Here is a 25,561-nt window from a genome sequence, read left to right on the forward strand (position 1 = left end):
TCAGTTTTCTGCTCTCTTCTATTAGCTGAAATAGCAGCAGTGTAAAACAGACTTGGCAGCTCTGACCAAACATAGAAAGATCATCTTTAAGTCTATGGATGATTTTAGTGTGTGGACGATCAGCTGTGTAACGTTTGTTAGTGTGTTTGTAATATTACAGATTTGGGTATTTTCTGTGCTTTTCTCATCCCTCAGGTTCCTGTGGATCCTGGTCCTGGTTCTCCTGCTGTGGTTCTCTGGTTCCTGTGGATCCTGGTCCTGGTTCTCCTGCTGTGATTCTCTGGTTCCTGTGGATCCTGGTCCTGGTTCTCCTGGTTGTGGTTCTCAGGTTCCTGTGGATCCTGGTCCTGGTTCTCCTGGTTGTGGTTCTCAGGTTCCTGTGGATCCTGGTCCTGGTTTTCCTGGCTGCGATTCTCTGGTTCCTGTGGATCCTGGTCCTGGTTCTCCTGCTGTGATTCTCAGGTTCCTGTGGATCCTGGTCCTGGTTCTCCTGCTGTGGTTCTCTGGTTCCTGTGGATCCTGGTCCTGGTTCTCCTGCTGTGGTTCTCTGGCTTCATGAATCACTGCTGCAGATCGTTATTATTCTTCATATATTAACTATTATCATGTTTTTCACTGTTGCTCTGCGTCCAACACGGACCCCGACAGAAAGCCGCCCCGTCTGAACCTGGTTCTGTTCCAGGTTTCCTCCTGTTAAAGGGGAGTTCTTCCTGCCACTGTTGTCTAATATAACATCTGATGCTGCTCATGTGGGGATTCTTGAATCCTTGATTTTGAATTCCTGAGTCTCTCTCTGAATCAAAGACTTTGGTCTGGACCTGCTCTTTATGGAAGAAGCGTCTTGAGATGACACTGATGAAGCGGAGCTACATAAATGAAGATTGAACTGAATGCTGTGACAGTGTGACACCACAGTTTGCACTTCTATGGCTTCTATTGGCTGCGTTACTTACAAGTGGCTCAAGAAGCTCTGAGCATAAGACGATCCAGCGGAAGACAGCCAGCTTAGTCACACTGAGAACTCTGACTATTGGCTAAATACACCTTGTTGACCCACTAATCTCACTTAGCCCATTTCACACACCAAGCAGGGTGTGACGACATTTCCGACCGAGCATCTAACTCGATCTGACGAAGGCAAAGCCGACTGAAAAAGCAATCCAGCCAAAGACAAAGACATTCAGTGCAATTCAGTAGCTCTGTGGTCTTGTACAAATACGTTAGTGGGAGACAAATCAATATTCTATCTCCTCTTAGCACCTTAGCAACATGCGGAAGAAAGAAAGAGCCATCCAAACAGGACTGTGTGTTATTTTCTATTACTTTGAAACTACAAAAGAAGGGGAGAGAAAAGGAAGAAGGCAGAAGAAAGACGGAGGACGACGTGCATTCGCTCCCATCTCAGACTTGAAAAGTTTGCACATCAAAAGTTGCTGTTATTTCTTTCCGTTTGACACGAGGGGAACTGCTCAAAGCACATCTGGCAGATCTGCGCTCACGTACAAAGAAGAGTAAACAAAGACAAGCAGATGACAGAAACAGAGCTCTCCTCTCCCTCTGCCACCCATCGAACACTTGAGAGCTTTTCCATACCTCTGCTGTTTTTACCACTCTCCCACTCTCTCCGTTTTATCCCCCACCACACACACACACACACGCCTCCCACCACCTTCCTCCTGCTGCTCTGATTGCGGCAGAGATCAGGCCGACCAGCTCGACGGAGAGAGAGAGAGAGCTCTGACGGTGGGTACTGCTAGGACAGAGCATGTGGGTGGACTCCACCACTCCACCACTACATCCAACACAAAAAGAGTTTAGGAATGAAAGGAGGTTGGAGGATGGAGACACAAAACTCAAAGAACATGCAGCAACAATCCGAGTCTCAGCTCTGCTGGATTAGGACGGCTGAGCGGTCCCACTGTGAGGTAGCTCGGTGGGTGATGTGTGTGTGTGTGTGTGTGGAGATAAGTGGACACAAGACATGATTTATTCTAGTATAATATAATTATGATAATATTACAAAATACAACTTCAACCCTTTACTGTTGTGTCTGTTTCTGGTTAATTATCAACAGAACATCGATTAGGTCAAATAATTTACACGAGCTTCTTTGATTTGCTTCCTTCAGCATCGTTTCACAGAGTGATGTTTGGTCGTCGTGGGTCAGCAGCTTAATCACGGAGAGTGAAAACACGTGGGCGTCACAGCGAGGAGCCGGCAGCCCGCTGTGAGGCTGCAGGTTGGGTGCAGGTCTCTGTTCTTCTTTTGTTTGTTCTTTGAGCATATTTGGCTTTTGCCCAGGCTTCATTCATGAAAAAAAGTCTTTGCTAATATTTTGTTTTTGTTTGTGCACTCTACTTGCTTTTTAAAGTCATTGCCCGGCACATGGATGGTACAGCTATAGAGATATTTCCTATTTATCATTGCTAAAACAAAGTTTACTGGGTTAGATGGTCAAACACCTTTCTGATCACCTGACTGCTTACGTTTCTCCACCTGTCAGACTTATTTAAGTCAACGATACCAGAAACAAAGTGCGACATAAAGACATCGACATAAAGATATCACAAGTGGACAGTGAGAAGTGTGTGGTACAGCGTGTACACCTGTATGAATTTGACTGGATGTAAGAAGTCAGCAGGCAGCCAAGCAGGTGATGAATGAGCCACTGATGGTGACACATGAATGCAGCAGCTGATACCAATCAACTAATGTAAGTACAACTTTGGTTCTCTGCCTGAGATGATGTTATTCTCCAGACTTCACTGCCAAAACTCTAAAAATAAACTCCATGTTGTGATATAGGGAACTGTCCTTCTTGTCATGTGATGATTGTACATAAGTGTTTGTAACCAGGAGTCCTGTTATTTACTGAAAACCTCCAGGTCCTTTGCTAAAGTCTGCTTTTCCTCAACAAAAACATGTAAGAGACATGGTCTCTGAAAGCTCTTCATGGACTTTGTCCTGTGCAGGTGCTGCTCACAGGGAAACTATCTTGCATGACTCCAGAGACACACAGGCTGAGAGCTCGTCACCTCCCTCACACTCTCTCTCGTATTCACTCCTCTCTTTTGTCTCATTTGTCTTCATCTCAGCTCTGTGTGTGTAATTTTCAGCGTTGTTCTCTTCGTTTCAGCTGCAGTTTCTCGTTCCTTTACTGCCGGCTACATTCTGTGTCTTTCATTCTCCGGCTCCTGCCTCTCTCTTTATCCCCGACTCTCCTCGTCTCCTCTCCCTCCCTCTCGCTGCCTTTCTGCACTGATTGCCTACGCATTCATTCCTCTACGCTTGCCTGCTTGCTAATGTCCCTGGCAGGTGTTCTCCAGGTGCCTAAACAGAACAGCCTGGGCTGAGCCATTAAAAGCCCTGGAATCAACACCTTGGTGGCCGCCCCCCCCCCCTCTGGCACAGTCCACGTTCAAAAGCCTCTGCCACTGAAAGACTGCAAAGCTGGCATGTACACACTTGTCTGCCTCCACACACACACACACACACACATAGAGAGAGAGACAGTGGTTGTTTTGGCTTGGGGTGTGAGGCAGATTGGTCTGGGCCGGCTCTCTAATTTGGCGCTGTCATGGATAGCCCATTGGATGACACACAAACAAACGACACACACCAACACATACAATCTCTAATAGCCTCACACAGAGGAGGAGAAGCGGACACTAAAAGGAGGGAGGGTGATGGTGACAGTGGTGTGTGGTTACAGGCCATGATAATGGCCCACTTGGAAAGCTCGGGCCAACCGGTCCCAGCAGATGAATGGGAGAGCTGAGAAAGCAGCATTGTGATCAGACTGTGAGTGGGCCACCCTCTTTGGTTTGCTTTTCAATCAATCAGCAAGTCGTTTCTAAATAGTGTCAGTATGAGTTTCACCCACTCTCAAAAGACGACCTTTATTTTGAAGGTAAAGCCGTGCGTCCCTCAGGGCTGGGTCCATTTCTACAGGTCCACTTGGTTCCAGTGGAGCTGCTGCAAGTGACTTTCACACTGGTAGCTGGTGGCACCTTCAGATAATGTTGAATCTTTAGATGTAAACAGTATGCTGAGCTTTTATGTGGTTGGTTGTTGTGAGAGAACTGTTCTGACTGACAAATTAACTTCAACTCATTCCCTTCAATGACATTTAGACAGCTGAAAAATTGTAAAAGTAGCTTTCATGGAATATAATACTTGTGATGAACATCACCGTGCATCACAAATCAGAGCTCTTGAAAGATTTCCAAATGCAAATTCCTGAATACCATATGTCAGTGGATAAACATCCAGTAGTAAAAATAAATAGTTTGGCTGCAAATTTGGTCGTATGAGTGTGTTTTTCTGAAAACAGAACAGAGTGTGGACCGCTAAACCACACAAGGATCCACCTGAGCAAGATGGTCTGTGATTGGTTCCAACTGTTTGAGTGTAGTAAGAACACGAGAGAAAGTTTGGGCAGCAGATGTTTTGGGGATAAAGTTGTGCGAGGGTTCAGGTTAGGAGAAGGATGCAAAAACATTTCAAAGGCTTTAACTATCCCCTGAGTGCTGTTCAGGAGCATCATTAATTAGTGGAGAGAGTATGGCACCACTAACACTGAGCCAGGAGGGTATTGATCAGGGAAGCTACCGAGAGACCGTGTGCAACTCTGGAGGACTTGCAAGTCTTCATGGCTGAGATTGGTTAGTCTGTGCATGTGAAAATAAAAAGATGTACACAAAGCTGGTCTGTACGGCAGCGAGGGACGAAAGAAAGAAGCCACTCTGGGTCTCCAACGCTTCAAAGGTTCTGATGCCGTGTGGCAAAAAGGTTTAATGGTCAGATAACACAAATATTGACTGAAATCCAAAAACTATGGTTGGCAAAAGCCAATTACAGCACGCTACTCAAAACACATCACACCTCCTGTGAAGCATGGTGCTGGCAATATTATATTGTAAGGCTGTTTCTCTCCAGCAGGGACTGGGCAGCTGGTCAGGATTGAAGGGTAAATGGATGCACACACACTCTTGATGAAAATCTACAATCCTCTGCTAGACTGTGGAAGACGAGCAGGAGGGTTCACCCTCGAACTACTCACCAATGACCCTAATCACACTGACAAAACAAAAAAACTCAAGCATAAGATGGTGAATGTCCTTACGTGGACCCCAAATCAGAGCCGTGACCCAAATCTGAGCTGTGAATAGACTTTGAGAGCTCGTCTATAAATATGCATCTTTGCACTGAACAAAATGAGTTAGTCACTCAACTTGTAATTTCCACTTCTATGACCATGAGGTCATCTTTTCAGTTTTTTTGCAGCCAGTACAGATGATCGCTCTCCGTCACTTTCTGTCCTCACACTGTGCATTTTTACATTTCCTTCACATGTACGTGAAAATGAGGGCCGACAGTGTTTCCTGGTGATGTTATTAAAGAGCTACACTCTGAAGAAAGCTGAGGGTCGTGAGCAAGTGCAGACAGTTGAACTCACGTTCAGACTTAAACGAACCCTGTGTCAAAACAGCAGCACGTCCGACAGGTGGTTTGGATATTTAAGCAACATATCACTGGTTCAGGAATCTAAACCTAACGCCTTGGAGGACTGAGCCTTTGATGCTGAAGCAGAGGCTCAGACTGGCAAGTGGGAGATTTTCCATTCGGTAGTACAACAAAACAAAGGGAGTATTTTAAGATGCCGCCCTCCTCCGTCTCTTTGGACAGCTTTCGTTTACTGCAGAATGAGCATGGGGGCACAGACCCTCCTCTCTGCTTCACCGGGCAGTTTGTATAATGTTCTCACCGAGTTCAGCCTTGGCATCAAGGACGAAACCTCCGCTTTGGCTAGAATGAAGACGGATCTGCTTCATTTAGACCTATAGCTCTCAATAAGCAGAGGATGTGTGTGTGTAGGTGTGTGGAAGGAAGAGACACAAACTCAGGTAGTATGTTTGAGTGGGTGTGTTAGTATTTGTGTGTACACTCACTCTATATATATATGTGTGTGTGTACTTCTATATATGTCAGAGATGCCACACGTTAGACCAGTTATAGAGCGTTCAGGGTGAAAACAAATGAAAACCTTCATAAGTCAACGTCTCTCCTCCAAAACTAGACAACTAGGACATGCAGACAAAAGGCGCATTGATATCGGCAGTGACACACGGGTGGCAGCTGTACACATCATGTCATTCACTCGAGGATGCTGTGAAAGGAGACTTTGTCACACAAAGTTGAGTCTGGTGATATCCTTTCATCCCGTGGGTAAATGTGGTAGAGAATAATACAACTCATTGTCACTGAAATAATAATGCAACTGATGCTGGAAATGGAACTTTTAAGCTGCACTTAATTTAAAAGATTCAGACAAAAAGTTACATCTGTCTGTGAACAAAGGGGCCAGTGATGATGATCAGTCATCCTCCATTAAACAAAACTGAAGATGTAATGAGTGTGAATACTTTAAAGGACTGTTCTGCTGTTTAAACACACTTTAACCTGTTAACGGTGTCTCAGATACTTTAAACGCCTGCCAACAACATTGGCTTCCTTCTTTCCTACCTTTGTTTCAATGCACCACCAGTACACTATGTGAACATCTAATTGTGTTGTCAAAGTCACATTCTTATTGTCACCTGGTAAAGCAGATGCAGGTATGAACTATTAAAACACTTCTGTGTTGGTGCATTTGTTGAATCTTCCATTATCAATGTGATCCGACTCCTAGTTTTTACTGTTCAGTAATGTTTTCCTGCAGCCTATTCTCAAATGTCAGACCTCTCTTTAATATGGCACCAAGAAGAGTTCTCAGAAGTTTTTAAAAGCAGAAACAGTAAAACACACTACATGTTTCACAGCGATGAAAAGATACAGCAAATTTCCTAATGAGCTAAAACACGTAAAAACACCAGCATGATCCTTTAAACTCCAGTAGCAACAGCAGATAACCAAAGATGCTGTTATTAAATTAGTATATATAGCTTTTATTTAACTATGGTTTCCTCTCCTGTCCCCTGTAAAGTTTACAGAGTTAGAGGAAATGAACCTGAGTACAAAATGTAATTAATTTTGTCTTGCAGGAGTAGAACCTGCGCTGTACTCCTGGTTATACAAAGACTGCTTCTCTTTACTCCTTGACAATCATATACCGGTTTAGATTACACAGTCCCTTGGAGAGTTGGGGGCTCACTGTGGGACTTGTCATCTGTGATGCCTGATGCAACCGTACAGCAATCCTGTGCCCCGGGCCGTTCACAAAACACACACATTACACCCACAGGCAGAGGACACACAGAAAAAAATCACACCGAGAGTGTGTCTGTGGAAACACTTCACACATCCTTTCAATTTAATTACATCCTCTGCAACACGGAGAGAAATTAGAAATATTTATGCTGATTCTTTCCTCAGCACGCACTCTTCTCCAGAAGGTAATTCAAACAGTTTGTTAAATAAATATCCCTATCATTAACTTTTAGAACAACTGTGGTGTCGCCGCATATCTGATCTGAAAATGGTTTTTTTTTACATTTCTAGCTCTAGTTAGCAGCAGCTTGGATTAATCAGAAGACAAAATGCTCCTCTGTTCATTTCTTCATAATCACAATCCTCTCAGTCTGATATTTCTTTCTGTTTTTAATGCCTTTCTCCTCAACCGTACAAGATTCCCATACAGACGACTTAATAATCTCTTTTTTCTGCCTAATAACAAACCAGCCCAGACTGATGATGATCAGTAGTCAGATGGTCATGGGTCACCAGACATAAAGCATCACTGACTGAAAATCAAAGGGCAGAGATCTCACATTACTACCAACCGTGCTTTATTGGCGTGGTGTCATTATAATGTGGCAGGAAAACTCCACAGCACTGAAAACTACAAAAGAAATAAACAAAGTCAGTCAACAAGGTGCTAAAAATGTTCAGTGCTGATGCAACTCCCACATACGAGCGAGCAGAGATCTGTTAGCGTCCAAACTCATTCAGAGCCTCATCACACAGGCTACAGCAATCATCATCATTTACCATCACATGTGAGTTTAATTCTTTAATATCTAAAGAGTTTTATTTGTCACATGCACACCACAGAATGTAGAGTTAAATGTCACGTGACAAGCACTAAATATGCAATATAACAAGACCATAGCATCATTTTTTATAGTTATACTTACAGTGTATACTAGATAGATGAGCAAACAGAATTTACTGCATCATGTTTTTGGTTGTACGTTTGCACACAGACAAAGTGTTGACGCTGAATTTAAAAGATAAGGTCCAACTGACTGGGCAGTCTGAAGGAGCCTGATTCTGGGAATCGGATGAAAGCAACAGTCAGACAGAGGGAAGGACTGCTCGCCTGCTGTTTTGCTGCTCTTAAAGTTTGTCTAATTAACAAAAAGCAGTCTCTGTAGTGTCGGAAAACATGTTTAGTTTACAAGTTCATCAAAGCAGTGCTATGCAAGTGTCTTTGGAGCATTCTGGTTGTGGCTCTAGTAACTTTTTCTGTTAGATTTCTGTGATAATCTGCTCCCGAAGCACCTAATCAGATGATGTTTGCCCACCAGAAGTCAAATAGTTATGAACTTGTCATGAATGAATGAGAGCTGTGCCTCTGTGCTTTCCTTTATCAGGATTTAATACACACAAACTGGCACTGACCAATGTTTCACATGACTACTTTCAGACCTAAAATCCAAGCTCTTCTCCTAAACTTACACATGTACGTTCCACTGTATGTCAGGAGGATCTGCTGCTTCACTTTTACTTTATGTAAATGATTATTACTGTACCATAAAATGTGACAAATGTGAGGAAAACTCAACATTTCACGCCATTACAGTCCACCATTTTCCATTTCAAGTCAAGTCAAGCTTAATAAACCCCAGTTTTACAAGACAAAAGAGACATACTACCAAAAAACAAAGGCTTTAAAACCAGCAGAAAACACAGACGTAGATAAATTAGCGAGCCAAGCCTACCTGTATCAGCGACATGTTACTGAGGTCCAGTCTGAACAGGTGGTTTCTGGAAGGAGGAGAGAGGCAGAGGAGATGTGTGAGTGTGTGCACAAAATGACTAACCTCTGTCAAGAAAAAAAAGGGTGTTTAATAATGCAAATTAAGCATCAGCGAAGAGACAGGCCATTTCAGCTGCTGTCATCTTAAAGCAAAGCCGATTAAAGGCCATACTGTAACTGTCCATCAGCGCTGAGTCATTGTTTTTGGTTTTATCTGAGTCTGGGTGGTGTTAGTGTGTGCATGTGTTTTCAGCAGGGTCAAACCAGGCAAAAGTTTAACTCGTCTCATGAGAACATGCAGACACACACGCTATTGCGGCATGACGTATTTCTTGCAAATTCATCCCTTCTGCAAAATCCAAAGCTCGACACGGTCCAATGAGGTCTCAGCAGAGCACTTAAGAAGCGCCATTATCCGAAAAATGCAGTTTATAAGCGAGTCAGAAAGGGTATCACATTCTGAGTAATGTGCTCTGTGGGGTGAAAAGCTGAGTGGATTTACAGTTTCTTACCTGGCACCCACAATAAGCTCATTCCTCGTCAGGTCAAGGGTGAGCTGGGAGAAGTCTCTCACACCCGGGCGGGAGAAAGTAGAAATCCATGGGCTGAGTGCTGAGAGAGAGAGAGAGAGAGAGAGACAAAGTTAGCAACAGCTACAACATGTCATTGTTCATGAGATAAAAGCGGTGACATTTACAGATAGTTTACTAATGCACTCAGCAGCCTGGTAAATATGGTGTTTCATGCATGAGTGTAGATGCATATATTCTTATGTGGACGATAGTGTTGAAACACTAAACAAAAACGAACCAACAATTGTTATAATAAGTACAACAGATATGATAAAGTATAATATATTCCCCTTTGATACCATTTTAAATGAATCTCTTTGGCTTTTGGACTCGGGCTAATCATTTCTAAAAATGTCAGTGCACGTATCCATAAGAAAACAAAGTACTGGCTGCAGCTGCAGTGGTTAAGTTCTGGGAGCAGTGCAGGAACACTTGCCTGCACTGCGATGGCGTCTCCTGCAGAGAGGGACAAAGCTGTCCAGGCCACATCAGGCACAACAATGCTGATGGAGCCCGACGTTCGAACACTCTCTGCACGGTGGACGCCGTGCTGTTTGAAAATTGGCTTTTACAAATCAAAATTTCAAAGCAGCGGAGCGGAGGGGCCGTCTGGATGGGCCTTTCATGTCACATTGAAAACTGTAGGAAAAGAGCATTTTCTCTTCAATCTGTGTGTGACCCAAAGTGCAGACCTTTAAACGGATTTCACCATGTGGGAGGTTTACGCAGCACGAAGGGATTTACCACGTCTCCCATGCTGTACACAGCATCACAGCGGTTAGTGGGAATTCAGATTCCCTTAACCAATTTGAAAAGCCGTGTTAAATAGCTTTCAGCTATTCCCACAAAGCTTTGAGAAAGAAGAAATGGCCTTGAACGATGGCTCTGATAGCTCACATGTCTGTAAATTAATATATTCTTTGAATGTTCACTTCATGGTTCTAGTTAAATATCTAAAGCCTTTTTATATGCCACGTATTCAGAACATGAACAAATGAAAACAAGACAGTTTGGTGATCACGGGCGAAAACATTTGGCCACACTGCTGATAACTGTATTCATTAGGGAAGCAGTCATCAAACATTCAAAACCTTAAACCCTTCTTCTTTAAACATTAAAGTCGCCTGTATAAGCTTGAGGCTACGGGTGCAAAACTACATCAAAGTGTTGGAAAAGTCACAGCGAGCGGCGAAACAACTCTCCATCATACAAAAGGGACGGGGTTTAGGAATGATGGGGCCCATATGGCTCTGCCATCTGCAACATAACCACAGATATGAGTGATAAAAAAGACAGAAGGCTGCAGCTACACTACAGTATGGAGCTCGTGGTTTAAGACACAGATAAGAGAAACACACAGAAACACACGCAGTCATACAGGACTGAGGGTTCCAGCATTGACAGTGGACTCCACAGTCTGCCTCCATCAGTTTCAGCCAGATGTTGATGAAGAGTGGGAAGCTTTCGCCGATCTTCAGTTGGACTGAACATGACTCAAGGTTTTGCAAGCTGTGCTGGATGAGTCATCGCTCTTATAATAAAGTTGATATTTGAAAGAGTGCAATTTTCAAAATGTAATGCAACTGTAAATATAAGGAGACGTGTGTTATGTGTTTCTAATTGCCAACAAAGCTGAACAGTGTGTTGACCCGTCGCTTTATACGTTCAACTGAGCTCCAACTCTTCTTGTTCCCACTGAAGATGTAAATCTCTAAAACTGGTAATGAATCAACTAAGTTTTGTTGATTAAAAGGAACTCAGTAATACTTTTAAACAGCTGGACAGCTTCTAAACACCCACACAGGAGTGAACAGTGCATTTATTTGGGTCTTCTTTCAGACCACACGACGTGCTGAACAAGCAGTCAGTAACCACTGAGCTTCTGTTGGTAGATGAACCAAAGCCTGTAAGGATGCCAACTGTTGCAGGAACCAAAAATAACAGACAGCAACCGGCAGCTTGCACTGTTTATATGGGCAGCACGGACTGTGTGGCCTCCTTCCCTTGAAGTGATGTCGTCAGTCGTCCCCCGTCTGTCACAAACGTGAAACAAGCTTTAAAAATTGCCTCTAAATCTTGACATGTCACGATTTTATCTGTTGATTGTCAACACTTACTGACGCACCCAAATCCTATTCATGATCAGTTTTACAGTCCTAATGTCTGTCCCTGCCTAATGACACGTCTCTAAAAGCCTGGAGGACCCTGGGAAGAACTCAGCTGCATCATTTTTACACAATGTGATTGTAGTCGGTACAAACTTCTCATGTGTAATACGGTGAAAACCATAAATACAGGCATCGGCTTTAATTTCCAGAAAATTACAACTCCATAATTGCTCACCCCTTAACAGAACTGTAACATATGTACTGTACGAAGTGCTCGGCAGCTCAAAAAAAAGAAAAAGTCACACCACCCCAAAGACCGCCTGAAGCAACAACGTGAGACACGGTTAATTATGACAACAGCTCCGGTCTCACTGAGAACATAAGGGAAACATTAGCAGAGCGCAACAATAATTGTTATCAAACAGCAACATCAGAGAGGTTATTACTTCTGTGATCTATAAAGTTAATAATAGACTCTAAGACATACACACATACACGTTTAAATCACTGATAACCTCACCAAGTGTAATTCTAATCAACAAAAGCATGCAAATTCCTCAAGGGGCCATCTCTTATCGCTCTGTAAATATTTACAGTACCTATAGGCACAGATTGCTTCCATTTGTCACATTCAAGCATGCATGCATGGGTTGACTGTCTTTAACTTGCAGGGTGGGTGTAGAAACCACACAAGGCCGGTGCAAGGAGGCGAGCGGGACCAATCTGTACGTCACTCCCTGATTAATGGCTGCAGAGGCCGAAGCTGGAGGAGCAGAGGGGAGCAGCAGGGAGTGGAGGCCATCTTTAGCCTCACGGTCTTATGTAAACAGACCTGAGGTTCACTTTAAGACTCCAGCACGCTCATGGGTTTGCACAAAGCCGCAGCATTTATGAACACAGCGTGTATGAGTGTGCTTAGTGTCCCTGTGAATGTGATCATGATCCTAACACACAAATGAGACCATTAAAATTCTCTAAATCCATCCTTTTGGCATAAATGGAGGCCAGCAATGGAGGACAGGAGCCGAATGCAGACCACATAGATGCAGATCCATTTCATGACTAAGAACTTACACTCAGAATAAAGCAGGCAGGTGCAGGTGATAATCCAGGTGACAGGTTCAGGTACTAACCAAGACCAAAGCATGAGGGACAGGGAAGGCTGACGAGGGCAGTGAGGACAGGTGCAGACTATCAAAAAGGCGGGAAAGTGCACAATGGCAGGAAGTAAGGAAGAAAAGGACCAGACTACAAAATAAAACAGGAAACAGTGACTGAAAAAAAAAGTAGTAAAGCACCAACTCATAAGTCCGTAAAGTCCTTAAACTCAACACAAAAGGAACAACAGAAGTGGATCATGACACTTTTCCACACCGGCTGCATTAATCCGCAGTAACACGTCATGTCCAGAGGATTATTGGCACACACACACTAAAGGTTTCAGTATCAGGAATGCAAACTACTAGACAATCACCACCAGACAATTACTGCCTGCTTCACATTTCCCTGTGAGAGTTCATACAGTTTCCCCACTGTGTGAAATATCACACATGCTGCAACATATTCAATGATGAAAAATCTGCTCTGTGGCCAAACATTACAAAGTTATGTTAAAATTAAAATGACACTGCAGCTGCCTTAAACGGTAACTGCAGACAGAATCACTTTTTCCAAATCATTCATTGATTGCAAAAAAAAAAAAAAAAAACCAGAACAAAACACAATAAGTGCAGATTCTCTCCCGTCTTCACATGAATGTCCCGTTTGTGATTATCTTGCAGGGACTCTAATGTGCAGCCAATCAGGGAGCCTCATTAAAACCTGAAGCTTGTTTTAACGAGGACATAACATCACAAACCTCCAGCTGCCTACACTTAGCAAACACCAAATATTCTGCCAGTTGGCTTTAGGGTCAACAGGAGGTCACTGTAAATGTTATAAAGATTTACAATAGCAACGCTTTCTGAACGTAAATATGGATGTTAGAAATAATAATAATAATAATAATAATACTGACTTTATTTGTATAGCACCTTTAAAAGTTTACAAAGTGCTCTGACAGATGAAGCAAAACAGGATACAGGAACATCAGAGAGAAACAGGAGAGAGAGAGAGAGAAGACATGAGAGCATTAAAAGGTGCAAATATAAACACCTACATGAAAAAACAAGAGCAATAATGAAACAATAAGAAATAAAATGAAAAAAAAAACATAAAATGACATTAAAAAGACAAAATCACGTAAAAGCAAGTCTGTAAAAATGGGTTCTAAGAAGTGATTCAGAGGAAATCACTGACTCTGTGGTCCTTTTCTCTCCCAGCAGGCCCTGATGGCAAAAGCACGGCCACCTTTAGATTGAAGCGTTGACTTTGGAAGAGCCAGCGGGGCCTCGTCTGAGGATCTAAGGTCTAATAGCAGCTAATGTAGAGTTTGTGCGGGCAGCCGTTTGATTGATGAGACATATAAACTGAAATGCAACACCTCTGAGGATTCTGACCGATTACTTTGCATGTTATGAATGTTATGGTAAGACATCTGAAAAAGTAGTTGTATGTATATGTGTATGATGCCTGAAGGCTTATTCTGTGTTTTTCTCTCTTCCTTCCAAAGTCACATCACGTTACAGAAGAAGCTAGAGGTGAAAGTGGAGAATTATACAACAGGGGAAATGTTATGGCAAAAACATAGAACAGAGACACTCGCACTAAGTCGAAGGCAACCTGAGGCTAATCTCACTGCGGCCTGCTGGGGTAAAATACAGCCCCCGTCAAACCAAACTAAAACTCCACCCCCCACGTTATATACTAAATATACTCTGGAAAACATCCAGAAATAGAAAATTGTGTCAGTTAGATAAATGACGGACTGTTAAAGTGACTTATTCTCCCCATAAAATAAGACCATTAAAACAGAGCATATGACGCGAACCATAAAATAAGAATGTGCAGTGGGAAAATTGATAACAGGAGAATTATTCGCACGGAAGCATAATGTAGCTAACAGTAAAAAAAAGAAAAGGGAGCTGTTAGCGTTCACTTCAGAGAGTTTAATGTGGAGCATAAATCACTTGAAATTCTAACTGAGAAGCATTACGCACATATAAACATTTCCCCACATCATGAATATCTCTTCAAAACCTTGTAAAAATAACACGGGCGAATTTGATTCAGTAGCATGAAGGAGCGCTCGTGAACCCTGAGCCACTGAGCTTATTTACTCTCTGGGAAAGGCCGTCCTGACAGTGAGGGGTCTTTCATTGACTGACATTTATCCTCCTGCTTACAAGTGGTTTTAAATGCGCTGCTCACTCCTTCTCCTCATAAGTGTCTGTGGTGGGGCAGAGAAGGGACAATAAAGCAGGATAAATATGAAAGCCCCCTCCCTCATGGTCGACTCGTGGGCCCCAAGCTGGACTTGATGAACGATTATTGTGTTCTTTTTTCTCCTCTGCAATCAGCAGGGAGACGGATTAATGCATTAGCCCGTGGCTGCCAGAGGGATGAGGAGACGGATGAGGACAGTGGCTGAGACATTCGTCTCACACAGACATAAATCATAACCTTTCTATCTCCTTCCAACTAGTTTTTAAACATTCGGCTCCTTCCCACACAGCCAGCATGTGGGCAGAGAGAAGTGGCACCCCGACTGATCTGAGTCGCTATTAGACTGGAGTCTGGATGAAGAGCAGTCAAAGCTGGAAAATGCCAACATATTACGGAGCCCAGGGAATGAAAACACAGCATATTGCAGCTCCAAAAAAACCCCTGTGTCTGCACAAACAAACAAACGCACACACGCGCACAGTATAACCACACAGCTCAAGCACAATGTGATCCGTTTATCACTGCAAATCTGATGGAATGTGAGATTCTCTCAAGTTGGAGCTCAGAGGACGGGCTATTTGATAAAGATCCAATCTTTCCTTCATCCAATCCCTCCAAATGTGAGCCGCTGGGCTCGTCTGCAAGCTAACCCTTCAAACTCTGTCCGTCCCGGTGCTGCGAGGACGGTGTCAGCCATTACGGGCATGCTGAAAACTCATATATGGAAAGATTTTTGTTCTGAAAGTACATGAATCATAGATAATAGGCATATAATGGGCCTTCTTTCTTCTTTGGCTCACCATAAGAGGCACTAAGTGGACTCTGACAGTTGGAAGCACAAATTTAAACAGAAAGAACATCAGCAGTAATACAGGTGTTTTTAACCACGCTGATGACATGAATTTAGTCAGACATTCGCCACTTTCCACACAAGAAAAACTATCAGACAGATTATCTCTTGCAGGTCAAAATTTCAACTTGTCCAACACTTTGGTTTATGGGTAAATAACTGGTACAATAATAATCTCCTCAAGCCTCAGCTGCACTTAGTGTTCGGCACTAATTAGCAAATGCTAACGTGCTAAACTAAGATGTAAACAACAGCCACAGCATTTTAGCATTTAGCTCAAAGCACAGTGTCACAGAGACACTAGTGTGACTTCTTTTGTTCATAAAATAGTTCCTTCCAGCCCAAAGTGCAAAAAAGTAAAAGTAAGAATTAGCAGTTACACATTGTTCAAAGTTCACGGCTAACAATTATTATGCTAATTATATCAAATACTTCTCTCCGCTGGGTTCTCGTTAGAGCACAAATGGTACATTAGGGGTGCAAAATTTACTTTCAAACGATTCTTTTTTTTTTTTTTTTTTGGGACCAGGCTTGCAATTTTGTAAATTACAATGGAATGAGTCAGGAATGAAAGAGAGTTATACAAAATGAGACAACTGGCACCACTGAAGGCACTGACTGGCCGAATGGGATTAAAAGGAGTTTGACTGAGTAAGCATAGCTCAGGAAATGGTACACAATGTTCCTGCTAGAACAGTGTGACTGTTGACTGGTATAATTTCAGTGCACAGCAAACCACTGGCAGAGGAAGTCGATGCTCAGATGACCTTTAAAAATTGTGTATCATAGTAAAACTGCATTTCTTCACTTTGGCTTTTTCATCCTCAGTCTGACAGCAAATGTTCCCCTATTAAGATCCAGCACTAAATCATATATTTTATCATTAGCATTATAATCAGACATCTAGTTGATTTCTCCCCTCAAGCCCTGCACTGCTTAATGAGCTATGAATGACACATATTGTACTAAAGGTAGCTGTCTATCATCATCATCCTTCGAGGAAGTACACACGAACACAATGTCATGCTAATGGGAATAAGACTTGCGGAAAAGAGGCAATATTACAAATGGGTATCTTCGGGGCGAGGTGCTCGATCCAATATTGTTAACGAAACAGGTCACATAAAGACTCGCTGCTATCTGCCATCTGGCAGATGAGTTTGTGAATGAAGGATCACCTCCAGTGTCAATTAGCACATATATGATCGCGTTCTGAATAAATTCGGCTCAACCGACGGCAAGAAAGAAGACAAATAACAATTACGGTCAAATAATGGCACTGGAATGATTTCATGCTGCAACATACAAATTTAAATACAACGTCAATTTGCTGCAGGCACATTTTTGTGCAAATAAAGCTAAAGTGGTACCATAAATGCCGCTTCGCCACCTTGTGTGGTATTTTTCAGTACTGAGGGAGCAAAACTTTTCCTGCAGTGCCGGATCTCTTCACACCTCAGCCTTATCTGGCCAAAATCCCTTGAAATATGTTTTGTTTGGTCTTCCTCATATCACTCTTCGCCCTTCCTCGCACTCCAGTCTCCACCCCGTCCTGCCTGTCCCGTTCGTCACTATCTCTCCTTATTCTACTTGCAGAGGGTGATAGTTTGAGAGAGGCTGCCGTGCCCCAGTGGAGCACAACTCTCCCTCCATCCATCCATTCTTTCATCCCTCCGCCGCTCCAATCCTCCCCATCCCCTCCTCCCACTTGACTGAAGTTAGATAGAGGGGTCGGCGGGTTATGGGCAGCACTGAGAAAGAGCCTTGAGAGACTGGGGACTGAGCAGCCACAGGAGGAATTGTGGTGGGCCAGGAGGCTAATAGCCTCTCAGTCAGCAACCGGTAAAGATGTCTGTCTGCTTCTAACGAAACCAGAAGTGAAGCAACAACCAAAGCTACTCAAAGAGTCCGATGCACTGCAACTGTGCTAACTGTGCTAACAGACAGGGAGCCAAAAGCTGGGGGGGGATATCATAAGACCCTTTCAGACGTGGTATCTGGTAAATTACTGGCTTCACCTTCAAGAATAACGTTTGGGTATTCAAATACGGCACGTGGTGTGTAAGAGGGAGCGAGAGGACGAGATGGAAAATATGATTTTAAATAAAGACTCTTGTATTTGTGCATTAGAAAGAACACTTCAATTCATTTATTGCATATACATAGACATTAGGCTGTTTTCACTTCACTGCTGGAGATACTGTGACTGATAATAGTAGCGTCTGAAAAGAACAGGCTTTAATAGAAGGATAATATCATTCCCTGTGTTTTTAACCTTGTGCTACTATAACCTTTACTTAAATGTAATGCCAGTTCAAGCCTGAGTCGTTCTGGGAATGTCCAGCCTCATAAAATTGCTTCCTTGATTTTTGTGGAAAACTCAGGGATTCATTCTAACATAAGGACAACATGGGAAATTACCAGTGCATTTACACAATGCGGCACAGGTCTGAAAGTGGCAATCCGAGGGGACGGGAGACAGCATCAACACAGGAAAGCAAAGAGAGCAATATTCCTGCTGCCTCTCTGCTTTTCAGTTAAAGTGACAATAAAACCTTTAAATGTTTTCTTTTTTCTGATCCTCTTTGCTATCTCTCGGGCCTGCTTCCGATATCCTGACATACCATCAGTGGGTGAGAGGCCGGCCCCAGCAGCATATAAACTCGGCTCCATTCTGCTGCCTGATTGATGGCTGCAAACACACCAAAGCTCCGATAGCACCCCTCAAATTAGACCCACCACTGTAATCACGATTGTGGAGGAACACAAGAGACAGGTGACAAAGTTAGACAAACAAGAATGTGAAGTAAAAAAAATAAGATCACAAGAACATTGCAAATACTTTTCGTTATAAGCGAGCAGCTATGTCTCACAAAGACACCGCTCTTCTGTTGCTTTAAGAGCTCCTTTAGATGGCGACATGACGGCTAAACGACAGCACCATTACCCAAACGATGAGAAAGATAGAGGGACTCGATCGGAGTGTGCAATACATTTTTTTGGCCTCTTATTGAGCGCGACAAGAGCAGGCTGAGAGTGAAAAAAGTGCTAGAAAGCGTGAAATGAAACGAAAGCGAGAAAGAAAATATAAGAGTTGGAGCAAGGAGAGGCGGAGAATGAAAGAGAGAGGAAGAGACATGAGATGGACAGAGAGAATAGTGCAGGCAGGTGGAGTACAAGAGGAGAATAAAAAGCAAAAAGACAAGATCTGCAAGGAATTGAACAGGAAATTAGCAGCAATACTAGTTGTTTGTACCTTTTGCTTTGTCTCTCTTCAGAGTGATTTGAGCAGAGGAGATAACCCAGGCTGTGAAGCCATCTCATCCATCAGACCACTCCTCCTCTCCTCTGTGAAGGGGATCGTGAAACGTGAACCAAAGGTCTTATTATCAACCGTTACCTTCCTACACATTCTTCCTTATGAAACATCCCATCGCCGTGATGGATGCTGCTGCACTGGGTGTGATGAAGGTGCACGGTTTATCTATTTCTCTTACAAACCAGGCTGACCTTTTGCACACACCTACACCAAAACCAGTTCCCTGGGCCTCATAACATAATGCACAACTGACTCTATAAATTCCAAAAACAGACTCCATATCTAGATTCAGAGCGTTCCACTCGCTGCCCTCATGCCATGCTCTTATCAGACCCCCAGTCTTATGCTGAGAGCCAGTATCATCCATCTAAATCATGAGCTGGCGGCTGTACAGTGTGTGCCTGTGGGTGGAGGTTACGTGATTCCAATGCTGTATTCCTGCAGTGCATCTGTGGTGTGGTTGACATGAAGCGCTGGCATGTCTTCTGGAACAGCAGACGTACAAACATACAGTCCTCGATGTTCACGGTGTGTTCAGGCAGATTGGAAAAATGCTACGCTGTCACGGCTAAAGTAAAGCTGATGGAGAGGCTCGACGCTTAACGTGGCGGATGTTTAGATCGTCTCCTGCATCTCCTCCTCATGATGTCCATCACTGCTGTCAGCCACAGTATTAATACCCTGTCACATCTCGAGGCAGTGTTTTCCTGATGTGGGTGAAAAGTCATGTGTGTGTGAAGATGATTTTCCAAACCAATAAATAACTTGGCATTTTCACACACGAGTTGCTTCGAGGTAGATTTGGTTTGGATTGTATTTCTATGAACCTGTAAAATGTAAATCCATACTAACTGAATATAATAATTTAATTTTAATGATGATTTTACTGTGAACAATAGAACTATTACTCTATATATTACTATAAGCATCCATCGTGGTTTAGAAAGGTCAGAAAATAGTGCACCAGCTGGAGTACTCGTGATAGATGTTTCAGTAAATTTGACAAATATATGACAAAGCAACATATGACGAACACAAGTCAGCGGATTTATCAAAGTTCAAAGTGTCTATGGAGCCAAAGCGGATACGCTTAAAGCCAGAGGATGGAGCTGGGCTTTAATGCAGATAGCATGCTCCAGTGGAGGAACCGACTCAGGGGCCACAGGACTGGTCTCCTCCAGGTGACTTAGGTAGCGCTTCAACAAGCTGCTATAAAACGCTCATCAATCACAGAGGCTAATCTCAGGTTCTCGCTGACACTTTCATTGTGCAGGACTTTTCTGTACGGCTGCCTCCACATAATGCCCTTCTCCGCCTGCTCTGACAGGCCGGCAGCCCTGCAGCTCCCTGCCATGAGAGCCATTTTGAAAAGACACGCCTTTGAAGTGAAGCACTGGTTGAGCTCGGGCTAATCTGGACATCTGGGGGCCTGCTGGGTGGAGCGGGACAGAACCAGAGATTCAGCATATAGGTGACCTCAGTTCAGCTTTGTGGGGAATGAAAAATGCCATTTCACCAGTTTTTATGAATTGAAAATGCACTAGAGGAGACTCCAGTTTTCAAACTTTAAAACTACCATCACACGAAAAGTCCAGCAAGAACGGAGCCAATGGAACAAAGCTCTCTATGTCCATTTTCAGTTCCATTAGCCAGAGTTTAGACTCCCAACATGGGTGAGCTGCCCCGGAGCACAGAGGAGTTTGAAGGGAAACAATACTGGACACCTAAATAAGAAACACCAAAAAACCTTGAGGAAATGTCTGGTTTGAAGGGGGGGCAGAGTATGTTTCTAATCTTCTGTTTCTTCTGGCCACCTCTTCAGTTTTTGTGTTTCTGTCCTCGATCCCCACCAGCGAGTTTTTGCTCCTCCAATCTTAGTCACCACTCTTGGCAGAGGGAGCACAAACAGCCCTATTCAAAAATAAACACAGCAATTTTGTGCGTGTTTACCTTTCATTCAGCCATATCTCTCTGTGATTCTGTGCCCCAAACTGTTATGTTCCATTTCACGCTGTGAGGAAGACCTTGTTTCTTGGCCTACTGTACAGATGAACGGGCTAGATAAAGTGAGCGCCATTATTCTACACAATCATTTCTATCTTGTCCCCTCTTGCTTCCTGTTGTTCTTTTATCGCTGCACATGAGGTTTTTATTGCAGCTATGTTTATGAAAACCCTTTATTTGGTTGTGCTGTCAAGAGGAGCATGTATGAGCTTCCACGCATGTTCTAGAAAACATGTTTACATGTCACACAGCGACACGTGCACGTGGTTATAAAGTCTGTGGAGGGTGCAGCGCTGTCACCCTAAGGATACATGACATTAAGCCTCATTCAAAACACATAAAGCAGGCACGAACCATTTCATTGTCTACGTTAAGAGCTGATGAGAGAGATTTTAAAACCACAACAGCAATTAAGGTTCGAGGTAGATCCCATTCTCACTTATTCCTACGGTTATATGTTACGCAGAAGGAGTTCTCTGGCTTATTTTGAAAGTAACTTCATAACTTCTGCCTCCACCTACTGATTAGTTATAACTCCCACAGAACCCTGCAGCAGCCCTCTGAAAACGCTGTTTAGGTGTCTGCATGACCAGAGAAAAAGTTCAGCCCCCTCTGGCTTCATTATACTATTTTCCACTGAAGATCCAGTGAAAGGAGAATTTCTTCCTCTTATTATTGAGCATCGTCTCATTAGTTCTAGAAAGACTGTGACTGCTGAATCTGACATTTACTATTGATTTATTTCTTGGACTGTTGTAAGGTTTCAGATATTAAAATCAAAAACATTTCCCTTGAACTCAGTTTTAAAGAATAATTCTGGTTTTATTACAAATTGGTTCTCATTCCTATCTGTTATGATAAACACACAGTAGTTTATCAAAGTATAAACCACTGAACCACCTGAAATGTTGGTAACAGTCCCTCATTATGGGAGAACTGTGCATGCACAGCTTCAGTAAGCATGGCAGGAATAAGTTGAAGCAGTGAATGGTGTTTATAACAGGAAGCTTGGATATTTATTTCACAGTTTGTCTTTGTCTTCTCTTACAAAGATTTTTGGCTCAGGTTGTTTACAACCTGTCTGGTCATGTTTTTTTTTTATCCCGTCTCACTTCTTTTCAGTAAGGGGGCGAGTCTACACAAAATAAGACCCACACGATTATCCTTTAAAAATTAAAAACCACAGTCCGACTAAAACGAAAAGAATAAAAAGACCAGAAAATAAAGAACGACACCTTCTTGCAGTCTAACAAAGAGGGTTTTAACAGCTGAACAGTTGACTAAATTCAGACACATCTGATCTGTAATGAAGAACTGTGTCCTCTCGTTTTGCTCTCAGTCCAAATGCTCTTGTAAAAAAGGGTCTTAAAATAAACCACCAACTGTTCAACAGTATAGGAGACAAGAGAGAAATCTGATTACTGGCGAGCTGCATGTGATTGCAGGTTTTACAGTAACACGACCTGCGTTTCAGTGAAAAGTTTTCTTGTGTCCATGTGAACGTGGTGAGCAGAGTGTGATAAGATGTTTATATAAAACAAGAGGTTATAGATGATGTCTGACCTTGGATGGAAACCTTTGGATGTTCCTTCTTCGTGCACTCTGGTTGGGTCAGAGGGTCAAACAATGACGGGGTTGGGGTTGTCAGGACAGCAGGGCTCTGTGTGAAGACGGCTGGGAGGAGGAGGAGGAGGAGGAAGAGGCCGGCCATAGACGAGCGGTCGGAGTCCTGCGAGGACGCTGTCATGGTGATGACCTCTCCTCTAACTGCCAAGGTGGGCCTCTGGGATACAGCTGGAGGAGAGAGGAGACATATTCAGCACCTCAATGCAACATTTTTTACACCTGGCTTCAAAGACAAGCAGCTCTCTCTGAGTCACTTCAAAATAATTTCTTCTCTCCAACTTTCAATTCCTGAGGGCTTCCGGCTGCGAATCCAGCATGGAGGAACAGAAAGAGAACGAAAAAATAATGCAAAGGTAAAAAAAAAAATAAAGAAAATAAAGAAAGAAAAAAAATTGGTAAAAGGACAAAAACGTGGGATGAAAGCAAGGATGTTAGGTAACAAGAGGGTGGCTGGAAAGACGAGATATAAAGCTGAGTAAACTAAAAACTAGTTGGATGGAGGGTGTGAAGGACATCGAGTGGAAAAACTGCCCAGAAAACTCTTACGCTTCAGCAGTGAGCCATCTCAAAGAAATACCTAACCTCTGACCATGAGATAATTATTTGAAATGTGCAATTAAACTCTGAGAGTTAATTTAATGGCTGATTAAAATGAGAAAATTGAACGCAGAAGTGGACTGTTCAATGGGGCAGAAGTTTTCACAAGTCAATGAAGCAGAAATGGAATCACTTTGAATTTGTGCCTCTTGGAGATGTGCTGCAATAATGTTTGCTCAACTATTCGCTTTGATTCCTGCTGCACATGTGTGATGCACATCAACATATGAATAATATCTGGTCATTCCCCGACCTCCACATTCAGGCGCTGTTTGAGCAGATCCTGCAAAGACAGACACAAAAATGTTCCTCCACAAAACACACAAACGGACACTTTGATGCTTCTTGGGTAAATGTAATCTCCTTCAGTCCTAACATATGAGAGTACAGAGCTCAGCTGAAACCGGCAGTTCATCATCTCCCGCCCTGCGCTCCTTACGATGTTAGCTTACCGAGGTGTAATATCATTTAAGTAGATTAAAAACTGAAAGCATCAACTTTCTGCAGCACTTTGGCTGGGTTACATCTCTCTGAAGTGTTTTCTTCGCTAATGCTTCAATCAATAACAAATTATTAGCTTGGTTGAGTTGCAAATCAACCATATTGCCCTGCAATCAATTATCCCTCTCACTACAGCTAGTAACTAATTAGGCAAATGCACAGAGTGCCCATGTTTGTCATTACAAACAGTGGAGTCAACAGGCCCCTGGCTACTGCCAAAGAACATACTGTTGATGAAACAGGCGGAAGTATTCAATGTGCTCTGCAGCAGACTTGACTCAGCCAGACTGGATGAGTCTCAGGTTTTAGGGTTCACCGTTCTCTCACATTCAGACTGAAAGTAGCAGGTGTTAAAGGTAAAGGTCTGCATCCAGCTTTAGTGAAACATCCTTTGGTTTTAGTTCTCTGGCTCGCTCTCCATCACACGCAGGGTGCTTGAATGTTTTTAAGTTAAGCTTGTGTTTGACCTTTGGTAACCCTGCTATTGATCTCCCAAATACAGCCCCATCTTAAATGCATCATGTGTTAGAGAAAGCTCTGCTACGGCAGCTAGACACAGATAGATTTGAAAATATTTCACCATGCACGGTTTTTTAAACTTTTTCCCCTCTTCTTTTACTTTGCCATCCAGAGTACAATGGCATGAAAATAGAAAGGAAAAGCTTAAATCTCCTCTACAGGGCACACGCAGCCCACTTGAGCCAGCAGCTTTATGCCTCTCCTGCAGGCAGACGTCTGATTTTCAAAGAGTTGTTTGTTGATTACTGAGCACGTTGGAGTGTGCCATCAAGCAGAGACACTCAAAAATGGATGATGTTATTATGATGTCTGCATGGTCGCTCCCTCACGTGCCCGACTCTACCCCTTCCTCGTTTTGATGTGTGTCCTGTTTTCCTCCAGCACTGCATATTCTCATTTCTTTTACACATGTTTGATTAGTTAAATGACTGCATGTGCTTCAGGTTGATCAAGAGCTGGTGTCTTCCAGCTTCTAACTGGCTCAACACACCAGACAGAGCAGGTTTGGGTGGAGCAGGAAGAGATGGAAACCCTGCGATGTTTGAGTTGGAAGGTCTCTCGCTCGTTGCTGCTATACTTACACCTGAGCTGATGGCTGATCTCTTGTCCCATTTGCAGACCTTAATCCAACCCAACAGCCAAGTAAACTACCTTTTAACCCTCACTGCCATTTGCTGCTTGTCTGCATTTGGGTTCTGTTACCTGTTACCAAAACCTTGGCAAGATCACATTACAGTGTGACATCTCTGAGATCACATGACGCTCAAAGGTCAAGCTTGTTTCCTCTGTCTGCATATTTTGTATGTTTGAAAGTTCAAAATTGAGCTTGAAGAGGGTCAGTGGAGGTGGAGGATTGGACTTCTACACTTGACTGCCGATGACAGTGAGCTGAGTGTAGATCAGCATGTTGAGACAGTGGGTGGAAGCATCAGACTGACTCTCTTCATATTTGAATGATAGGAAATGGTTTAAATGGGTTTGTCTCCTCGCTTGATTACATGTGGTGTCCCAATTAATTAACAAGTTATTCTGAAAGCCTTATCTTAATTTTGATTGACTTGCAAAAAAGCTCTTCAGTCACATATTCAATCAAAGCCAAGCAGAGCAACTTCTTTTGTTCACAATGTTGCTGCGATGCTTTTAATTAGAACTAAAAAGTA

General features: G+C 43.0%; 1 protein-coding gene across 1 annotated transcript in view; it reads right to left on the bottom strand.

Annotated features, from left to right (window-relative positions):
* sema5ba (sema domain, seven thrombospondin repeats (type 1 and type 1-like), transmembrane domain (TM) and short cytoplasmic domain, (semaphorin) 5Ba) overlaps window positions 1-25,561 on the bottom strand; it is a 147,702-nt gene that overhangs the window by 63,672 nt on the left and 58,469 nt on the right. The window contains exons 2-4 of the mRNA XM_070837589.1: window positions 22,722-22,952; window positions 9,494-9,593; window positions 8,944-8,989 (exon numbers count right to left, since the gene is read on the bottom strand). Coding sequence (XP_070693690.1) covers window positions 8,944-8,989; window positions 9,494-9,593; window positions 22,722-22,905 — 330 coding nt within the window. The 5' untranslated portion in view covers window positions 22,906-22,952. The remainder of the gene's footprint in view (window positions 1-8,943; window positions 8,990-9,493; window positions 9,594-22,721; window positions 22,953-25,561) is intronic.

Source organism: Pempheris klunzingeri, chromosome 10 (assembly GCF_042242105.1).
Source record: "Pempheris klunzingeri isolate RE-2024b chromosome 10, fPemKlu1.hap1, whole genome shotgun sequence".
Lineage (NCBI taxonomy): Eukaryota > Metazoa > Chordata > Actinopteri > Acropomatiformes > Pempheridae > Pempheris > Pempheris klunzingeri.